Raw genomic sequence first — 10,252 nt, forward strand, 5'->3', positions numbered from 1 at the left:
TGATTCTACTTACACAATACTTTGGTAGGAACGAGAAATCAAGAAAAATTCCAGAAAAGAGCAATTAAACCCAACAGGTAGTAGGTACTCAAAGAAAAATATAGAAAGTTTTTGACCTTTGAGAGATCACACATTTTATTTTGCCATCTTTTAAAATCGTTATATTCCAATCATTCTTTATGCAGTCTACATCCTTCAATACCTAAACATTCTTCTCAGTAGAGTACTATAATGAGTATACTTAAGTGAATAGTTCCTCTCAACATCTTAACTTTTATAGGTCACTCTGTCTCATTATGTAGATACAAAAATTTTAAATATTTTGAGTTTTTCTCCCAAATAAGTCTGTTTCTTGAAGTACTGTCTGTGTTTTAAAAGTGTGTTAGACTCAGCCATTGTGCATGTAAAAAGATTCTTCGACGCACCCGATCCCATCTGATCTCAGAAGCTAAGCAGGGTTAGGCCTGGTTAGGACTTGGATGGGAGACCACCGGGGAATGCCAGGTGCTGTAGGCTTAAAAAAAAAAAAAAAGATTCTTGGAATGCCACTCAAAACTACTAAATTGGAGAAATTTAGGGTCCCAAATCTGATTTTTTTAAACACTAAGTGATTCTTATGTACACTAATGCTTGATATATGAATTATATGCAATTACAATTCTAAGCTCTTTGAGAAAAAAAATTATACATTTCGTCTGTAATTACCTATCACAGAAAATCGCTACAGGGAATGCTCAGTAGCAACTAGTTTTTAGAAATGATAAAATGCTATTCATGTAAAGAATAGAGAGTCCTATTCATAACTGAAGGATTATTTGGGGGTCTGGAAACCCAGAATGTGAAAACCTGAAAAGTACTGCTTCTGCAGAAGCATATTGGTAAAACTACACAAGTGCTATGTATGCAACCTCAATATTAAGTACCAAATAGGATGCAGTGTTAGTTTTTGAACATGTATCATATGATTTCTTATGATTTCTGCACACAACTCCTGTAATTTTTACCACTGCCTTGTTTAATATAGCAAGATTGTATTTAATTAATCTCTTAAGAGTTAACATTAGCTTAGTTTTTAAATGTCTAACTACCCATAGCCACAACTAAGCTTTCTAAAAATACGTAGATCAGAATAATAGAATATTGTGAACCAATACCAACTTCTAGGAGGTCCAAGAAGAATGAAAATGATTAGAAAATAGTAATTACATACAGTAAGTCACTACTAGTACTATTATAAACCACAGAGTAAGACAAAGGAAATATAGTTTTCAACCAAAATTGTGTTCTTCACAGCTCTGAACATCAACTGGAGATGAATAATTTTTACCCAAAGCAACAAATCAAATAAACTAAAAGAAAACCTAAAAGGCCATTTCTTTTCCTTCTACAAGGAAACCACGACACTATCAATATACTGTTTACACCAAGACATAATATAAAAACCAAACAATGCTATAGATGTTCAGTGTGAAACAAAGGATTGGATGTTATCCAGAGGATTGTGCAGTTTGAAAGTACTGGGAGGAATAATTGTTTAGAAATAATTGTTTTATTCTCATCAACATAATGACAGAAACTATGTAAGTACTACATTTAAGTTTTAATTTACATTATTATGACACTTGTTACTACTCACTACAGTAAAGTTTGTTAAAGCCAGTATAACGTTAAGAATGCACTCACATTAGTAGCATATGTCTTTCTTGAAAGGTGTTACTAACAGAGCCTTCACTGTATCAAAAATAAAAAATTAAGCTATAGTTACCTAGGCTTGAATCTATTCTGGTCTGAATTTTAGTCTGTAAATTCTGTGGTAACAACTATATTACCCTTATATAAAACCAACAGCAACTATGTAATTTTATTTATAATTACAGAATAAAAGATTGCAACTATATAATTTTAATTATAATTACAGAAAGGGTTAAAAAGTCTGACTGTTTACAATATTAAGTTGTACTGACTTTTCTTATGGAACAAAACCATATAATTTAACTTTCTTGAAAAAGAAATATCAAGGTAATCTAAAAAAGAACTTTCTTGAATGAAATAGCCACAAGTGGCCAAATTACTATGAGAGAATTATTTTTGTTACCAGCAAGGAGTCATTAAAATCTTAGCCAACTATATCAAGTAAATTGACAAGAAGGAATACATATTTCTCTGCCAACATAATGATGCAGTATATTTACAAATCAAATCCTATGGCATAAATTACTAGTTAACTACTTACCCACAGTATACCAACTAGCATCTGTCAACTTGCTGATAATAGCTTCCTGAAAGGATCCATCAGATGTCCTTGTTTCAACAATAGCTCCAACCTAAAATATAAAATTAAAATTTAATTACCAAATTTAAACAAACCAAATAATTCCCACCAACTACATGACTCAGGTTGTCAAAAAAAAAAAAAAAAAGGATACTTATGATAATTTTACCTTATATTGGCTTAGATCTTTATTATTTATAGTGCTCACATATCTATCACGCAATTTGTGCTCCAAAACACTTTGGAATATGGTACCCATTATTACCCCTATTCTACCTATTGGAAATTGTGGTTCAGAAAGAAAACTAATTTGCAGAATCCAGGATGACGATGAGAATACAGTCTCTTAAATCTTACTTTAGAGCTTTTACTGTAACACACTGTCTTCAAGAAAACTGCAGAACATAAGAACCGAAAAACCGTAAGACACAGCAAAAATAGCTTCAATTTTCTTTCACAGAGATATTGAATTCAGCATTTGTATTTCAGGGACCTTTTCAATAAAGGTTCCCCTGGAGAGAGAGGGGTGGACCAGCTGACCTTCTTTCAGCTTCCAGACCTTTGTATATCAGATATTAACCAAAGCGATACGCTGACATAACAAAGATTTATTACATAAACAAGTGGCGAGAAATGGATGGAAAACATAATATAGGTATTTATTAAATTGAATTATGAAGTCAACATAGTTTACTTGGTAAGTAATCTTATAACAACAGAAGACTCAGACTTATGATATTAGTACATTACTTAGCAAGATAAACATGTGTGGCAACAGGTAAAAAACAAAATGAAGCATTCGATCCACGAATTCAAAACCAAAAGTGGCTGAAAACTCTTGTTTATATATTAAATTAACTTTTGTAAGATGTTTACCATTCTCAACAGCCATTGTAAATCATAATTTATACTAACTACATAACATCTCATTTGTATTTGTTTCCTGAATAACATTCTTATAAAAATTTAAAATTGTATCTACAGATGTAAAATTCAATAAGTTATTGTATGAATTTCTAATTCACCATTTCAGATTGTATTTTATTATTATTTTATTTATGCATATAGCACCCAGTCTTTCTTGGTGGTCTCCCATCCAAGTACTAACCAGGCCTGACCCTGCTTAGCTTCCGAGATCAGACAGGATCGGGCTTGCTCAGGGTGGCATGGCCACAGACGTCATTTCAGATTTTAAACTGTAGAATATACGTACTCTTAAAGGACCTTTTACTTGGTCATCTTGCACCAATTGTGTAGTATTGTCCTGTTTCAGGAGTACCTGAAAAATATTTTGCGTAATAATTCATGTTACTCTTTAAACAATATATTTATGGTAACACTGTAACAACAATGTCTTTATGCATCCTGTGGTTACTTCTGTTATAATAGTTATTACATTGTCTTATATTTATGTTGTCTCTCATTAACTGTGAGTTCCTTGAAGGCTAGAGTCCTCCTTCATCACTAGACCCCCAGCAGCTGGCAAATGTCATACATATTACAGGCACTTAATAAATGTTTGCTGAATTAATGAACTATAGAAGATTTATAATCTGTAGTGATTATTGTAAAAGCTTAAAACTGTCTTCATTGCTTTCTATCAAGAAATCATAAAAGGTTCTGTCACCAAGTATACAAAAAACAATATCAACTTTACTGCCTACATTAAGATAAATTAAAACCAGAACTTTCTGGGGCCTTTATTAAGTAAACCTGAATAATAATCATGATACATAATTTAGTTCTAAATAAGTACTCTTTTCTACTACAGATTCTCCTAAATACACAGGGTAACCATCTAAATAAAGTACCCAAATACAAAATTTCTAATTCTAATTCTAATTCTAGGTAATGTTTGCTTAGACCTCCCCAAACAATCAAAGTATTGATTTTAAATTGAACAAAGAGCCACAATACTAACAAAAAAGTTTAAATTCTCAAAGAATTCCAAGTAAATATTTAGTAATCAAATCCTGTCTAGCTGACAGAGTAAAAATACTATATGAAACAAAGAAGAAATTAATGTCAAATGATATCCTAATAACATTTGAAGTTTCACTGGCAGATCAAAATATAAACAAATTTTATAACAATCTTAGGTAAATCTACTTATCCACCAAACAAAACATATCCTTCTAGTTCTTAAACTTAAACATGCATCAGAAACACTTGCAGGGCTTGTTAAAACACAATCACTGACCATATCCCCAGAGTTTGTGTGTGTTTCATTTTAAACAGGTTCCCAAGTGAGTATGATGCTGTTGGTCCAGGGCCACAGTTAGAGAATCACTGCTCTAGTTCATTTATTCATTCAACATTATTTTGAGTGCACACTCCGTCAGGCACCTCTTTAGGTGCTGAGGATAGAAAAGTCAAACATTTCTTCCTTTCATGGTGCTTAATTTTTATAAGAAAAGATCAGATATGTAAGTGAAAAGAAAATTGCAAAACTGAAAGTACAGCATGATCCAATAATGATGACAACACCACTATTATGATATGCACATCACTTGGTAGACCACATCATATCTCTTTATAGTATCCAATATAACTTTCATGAACTTTATTACATCAATCTAAAATGTTAAAAATGTTTGTAATAAGCATGAATTACTTTAGTAATCTAAATAACTAAATTAAAAACATTTATACAGGAGAATTACTATAAGGAAACAAAAAATGTTAATGGTAGTATTTGAGAGGTAAGCTATAGGTATTAATCTTTCAGTATGTTTCTATATTTCCAAATATTGCACGGGAACAATGTGTTAACTTTTTTCCTGGTCATCAAAGCATCTAAAAAATAAAATTCCTAAATTATTTTTAATGCTATCTTGAAAACATAATTCCCACTGTATTGTTTTTCCTAATTACATGAAATTGTCTCAGCATGAAAATTATAAAAAAGGAGCAAACAGATTATAGCCTAAGCAAGCATGACACCACAAATAGGAAAGATCCAAATGAAAGGAAGTATCATGGACATAGTATTTTCATAGAAGCATTTTGGAATAATTTCTCATTTTGAGTTCTTTATTTCTCAAATCTTAATGTGTTTTTCCTGTAGGTTTAGATAAAACAGTGCTTTCACTTAATTGTGACTCAATAAGTAATGGTTCAATAAATAAAATGCTGATTTCTAGTTTCCCCCTCCCTAACTTTCTTCACTCCAGAGTTAATAAAGCTGTTGCATTTTTAAAAAAAAATTACCTTAACTTTTACCAGCCTTTTCACAGTCTTAATTTTTGCCTCACAGAAGGCACCCCGGTACTTGGCACTGACATCTGTTCCCACTGTCAGGTAGGCAGGCTCATCCCCCGCCTGAGGAAAGGAACATAAAATGTGAATTTCACTACTTTTCCCTCCTCTAACTTCAAGACTCATTAAAAGGTTCTGTGTTTAAAGTACTAAGAACATTAATACTATTTGCTTAATATCATTGATAATATCATTAATATCATTAATATCATTGATTTAAAATACCCCAAAGCACTATATTTATTAATAATATTTTTTTTTATAAATTATATCCTGATAACAAAACATTTTATACTGTAACTGGGAAGTATCAGTAGGGAAATATAATAATGTTTTATTCTCCAGATACAAAATGTTTCAATAATTCTACAACTTATTTATTAAAAATAAGAAAAAACTGGAAAAGTATAAGTACATGCATATTAAATGTCTCATAAAACTTTAAGTTATTCAATTATGGCCTCCAGAAAATTTTCTTTTCAAATTAAAAGAAATATTGCTATTAAAATTAACACTAACAATACGTAATTAAATGTTTATTAATATAGCTACATAAAGGTAACGTATAGATAATAAATGAAGCCAATCCTTTGATAAGATTGTTTGAAAAAAATCCTTAGCTAAAAGCTGCATTTTAAATTTAAGTCTAAATTCAGCTGATGAATGCAGAGATATGAACTGATGATTCAAGACTTATAGCCATACCTACCTAGTCTACCACACTAATCTTCTTGGTAAATGTAAAAAAAGTAATAAGCTTTAATGAGAAAAGACTATTTTTAGCCAATGACCACGATAAGAATGATACATTGAAAGGTATGAGAAATTTTATTCTAAGGTTCATTTTAATCTCGACAGTAACAGAATGATTCCTATCTAGTCTGTCATTTTACCTATTTTTTTCAAAGTTAAGTGTATCCATACAAACTTGATTTAACGTTGCCAAGTGCAAAGGTTACATTGTAACTTAAAACAAATACTTTTAAGTCCAAAATGATTTCCATTTTCCAGTTTTCCCAAGTAACATTAAAGAAGGTTACATATGTCACTTTGAGGAGAAAAGCAAGAGAAAATTTGGGAAAATGATATATTTCAGAGTTTAATACATTGAAACAGTAAATGACTAAGGGATCAAGTATCTTTTAAAGTCAGTGCATTTACAAATGCAAATTGAAAAATAATATTTTGGCAAGCATATATCTGACCTGCAACACTTAATGCCACAGCACTACAGACTGATTGCTATACCTTCAGTTTCCTTTAAATATCACATACGAAGTTTAAATATTAGTTGTCTTCAGAAGAATATATATATTTTTAGGTTGAATAAATGTTTAAAAATATTATAACAATTGAATTACACTATTAGTTTCAATTCACCTTCAAATATTTTAGCCACAGAATTTCACTTTATCCCCAGCAGAAATGATATCTCTCTTACACAATCCACTTATTCTTTCCTTAGCAAATCGCATTGGCACTGGGGAAAAATAAAAATTTTAAAAAATTCCCCAAAGAACCAAAGCAGGACAAAAGCTTTACTTCTGCAAAGGTTGCTGCCAACACAGGAAGTGCTTAAAAAATACTAGCCCAATGGACAACAATGGAAAGGCTGCCACAGCCTTTCCAAAGTGCTATCGCTTCGGAGAGGGGCCGAACTGACTGCATTTAGGCACAATGATCATTTCTCACTCATTCAATACGATCTCCTTTTCAGAAAGCGCTGCTTAGTAGAGGAATCAATTTTGAGTAGCAAAAAACAATAAAAAAATAAAATGACATTCCACAGCAGCAGCCTCACGACAGGCAGTGTCCAGGGCACGAGGTTCAGAGCAGCGCTGACTTCACTTACCTTCATTTTTATTGGTGACCTGTGGGGTTCCAGCTCAACGAGCTATCTTCTCCGTCACTAGAACCATGGGGAAGGGAAAGAAGCATAGAATCAGTCTACATAGGGGAGCGACCCAGGGAAAGAAAGTAAACAAACCCCAACGGGAGACGGCAGAACCCTCACCAACGAAAGGATAAGATCCTCTTGGAGGGTAACCAGGACTCAGGAGCTGGGGGGCAGTCCGTTTTGCCCTGGAGTTCGCTAGCGGCCCACCGCGCCCCCGCCTCGCTCTCCACTTGGACCCGAAATGCTCAACTCGGAGCTCCAGGACCGATCGCTCTAGAAAAGGACAGGGCGCCGTTTGGGTTTCCCCGAGTCCCCGACAGGCGCGGTCGCCGAGCCTTTGCTCCGCCGCCCCCCGGATACCTCGACTTCGGCCCGCGCCCCGCCTCCGCCGATCGGCCCCCTCGGCCCGCCCCGGGCCCGCGGTGGCGGCAGCGGAGTGTCACGGCGCCATTGCTCTCCTTCCTCCGCTCTGCACCATGTCAGAAAGAAGCAGCTCCTCTTCACCCGAAGGGGCAGGGGCCGCGGCCTTCAGCTGGAGGCGCGAGAGCCAGGGGCGACCCGCGCAGGGGGAGGGGGCCGGGGGGGCGGAGAGGAGGAGGGGAGGTGGCCCGGACAGTGTGTGGGAGGGGAGGGGAGCCGCACAGCGGCAGCCGCCGCCTCCTCCCGCGTCCGCCTCAACTTTTTGTACAGCCCAGAGAGGGACCTGCCCCCCAGCCTCTCCAGGTCCTGCTGCGGACTCCACCGGGGAGGACGCGCCGCGGAGTTGGGGGCCGGCTCCCTAAAGCAGCCCGCTCCCTGCGGCGCGGAAGCAAACTTAGCGGCGCGGCCAGCCCCACAGCCATTTTCCAGGGGAAGCGGCCGAGGAGGCGGCTGCAGCGGCGGTCCCTGCACTTGCTGCCGCTGCTCCGGGACGTGCCCCTTTCCCGGGGCTCGCCGCACCGTCTGCCCAGCATCTCCTTCTCCACCTCCAAAGCTTCCAACTGCACCGGGACCCCGGGCAGCAGCAGCAGCTGCTATGCTGCTTCGTCCATTCAGTGTCCCCCGCTTCCCTCCTCCCCACCTACCAACTGCGGGTAAAGTGCGCGCTGTCAGCTCCCGAGTCCTCTGTCCCACTGAGCCCCGTGGGCCCCTGGCTGGGCAGCACCACTCCCGGCCGCGGCGGCAGTTCCTGCGCCCGGTTCCCCACTCGCCCGATTTACTGCCACAATCCACCAAATAACAAGCTGTTGAGCAGACTCGCTTCTACACGAACTCCTATTGGCTGCTCATGACGCCGAAGAGCTTCGGATTGGAGCTCGCTACCTGCCGTCCTCATTGGATGTAGCTCTGAAACTTCACGGATTGGTGCGAAAAACAGCAGGTAGGACATCTTCCACTTGTAATTGGCTGTGTCCGAAGGCTAACATTACTGGAGAATCAGGTATTGAGTAAGCAAGTCCTGAAAACTGATTGGAAGAGACGACTCCGGATGTGCTTGATTGAGCACTGATTGGTAAATTGAAGGGTCAGGAAGAGCAGTCCCGCACGAGGATTGGCAGTGGAGTGTCCCATGGAAACCGAACCCGGAGCTGCGGCCAGGACTTGCACGGGGGCGGGGCAGTGTCTTTCCAAGGCGCCTGCGCTAAATCGGCTTCTCGGCGCCATTTTGTCTGGGCAGCTGTGGCCGCAGCTCTATCGCATTTCACGTTTCTGGTGAGTCAGGAGCACAGTTTTTCTCCCATAGATTCTTTTCAAGGCGGCACCCATCTATGGTTTCCTCCAAGGCAGCACCTACTGAAGGTCAGAAGAGTCGCGCGTCTTTTAAAAAGGTCAGTTGGAGGCTATGGTCGTCCGATTGACTGGGGGATGGCGCAGCTCTAGCAGCACCGGCACCGGAAGTTAAGGGGCCACAGGGCAGCCATGGCAAAGTTCTCCCAGCGGCGGGGTGGGGAATGGGGGGGGCGGGATGAAAGGGGGCGAGGCTTCCTCTCCCGCCGCCAGGGAGTAAGAGGCGCAGGGGACAGGCACATCTCTTTCTCGGGGCTGATCCCTTGTCTCTTTCTCGGGGCTGATCCCTTGGACTCCACTCGAGAGCATGAGAGGTTTTCTAGAGTTTGTCTGGCTTCTCTCCGAGCAGTTCTTCCTCCCTTTGGACATGCGTTTCGGGAATTCGTCATATTCTCAGCCAAGCACCTGCCACTGGCTCTGGGCGCCTTCTTAATTAAAATAGAAAAGGCAAGGTACGTAGACATATCCTGCGTGGGGAGAGGTGTATACGCGTGCTCCTCACGCAAATAAACTCCGGTTTCGGAACGCTGAGGAATTCACTTGAACAGACGCTGCCTCTTTGACTTTAGACAAGCAGCTGTTCCACGCTGCATGAGGTTATGCTACTTTTTGAAAGGAAGTAACAGTGTTTTCGCAGGGACAGAAAACACCTTGACAAAAGGACCTCCCAGACAGGACCTTGTCAGAGCAGCCATTGATCTTGTTCTATTAGCAGAATCTTGTGTTCTGTGAAGTAAAAAACGTTTGAAATGGTGGAAATAGAGTATTAATTGGCAAGTCATTATGAAGAATGAGATAATTGGGAAAATGGAAACTATCGCCTATAATTTACGTTGACTAAATTTACTCAAGAGAACATTTTAACTAAAGACTCAGTTTTTCATTCATAAAGTGATTTTTCTCAAATTTACTTATTAATAAGATGAACTGTATATTAGCATTTTTATTGAGTAATCTAGTCGCACTGATGTGGATATCTTCTTAAAATTATCTCCTAATACTTTGTCTTGAACTCTGTTACTCTGTATTGTTGAGGTTCCAGAGTAGAAAATGATTGA

General features: G+C 38.5%; 2 protein-coding genes, 1 long non-coding RNA gene and 1 pseudogene across 3 annotated transcripts in view; 1 reads left to right on the plus strand and 3 right to left on the minus strand.

The window, feature by feature from the left end:
• LOC111735819 overlaps nucleotides 1–2,227 on the minus strand; it is a 4,362-nt gene extending 2,135 nt beyond the window's left edge. Inside the window, exon 1 of the long non-coding RNA XR_002778982.1 lies at nucleotides 1,766–2,227. This is a non-coding gene — a long non-coding RNA (uncharacterized LOC111735819). The remainder of the gene's footprint in view (nucleotides 1–1,765) is intronic.
• ARID4A (AT-rich interaction domain 4A) overlaps nucleotides 1–8,735 on the minus strand; it is a 59,273-nt gene extending 50,538 nt beyond the window's left edge. The window contains exons 1-5 of the mRNA XM_011386306.2: nucleotides 8,492–8,735; nucleotides 7,383–7,439; nucleotides 5,483–5,593; nucleotides 3,486–3,551; nucleotides 2,234–2,324 (exon numbers count right to left, since the gene is read on the minus strand). Of these exons, the coding sequence (XP_011384608.1) occupies nucleotides 2,234–2,324; nucleotides 3,486–3,551; nucleotides 5,483–5,593; nucleotides 7,383–7,388 (274 nt within the window). The 5' untranslated portion in view covers nucleotides 7,389–7,439; nucleotides 8,492–8,735. The remainder of the gene's footprint in view (nucleotides 1–2,233; nucleotides 2,325–3,485; nucleotides 3,552–5,482; nucleotides 5,594–7,382; nucleotides 7,440–8,491) is intronic.
• LOC111735882 lies at nucleotides 3,332–3,450 on the minus strand (annotated as a pseudogene).
• Nucleotides 8,736–9,033: 298 nt separating the features above from the next.
• LOC105308886 (piggyBac transposable element-derived protein 4) overlaps nucleotides 9,034–10,252 on the plus strand; it is a 20,225-nt gene continuing 19,006 nt past the window's right edge. Inside the window, exons 1-2 of the mRNA XM_023527213.1 lie at nucleotides 9,034–9,235; nucleotides 9,544–9,646. The gene's annotated coding sequence lies outside the window, so the exon portion shown is untranslated. The remainder of the gene's footprint in view (nucleotides 9,236–9,543; nucleotides 9,647–10,252) is intronic.

This window comes from Pteropus vampyrus, unplaced genomic scaffold (genome assembly GCF_000151845.1).
Source record: "Pteropus vampyrus isolate Shadow unplaced genomic scaffold, Pvam_2.0 Scaffold15, whole genome shotgun sequence".
Classification (NCBI taxonomy): domain Eukaryota; kingdom Metazoa; phylum Chordata; class Mammalia; order Chiroptera; family Pteropodidae; genus Pteropus; species Pteropus vampyrus.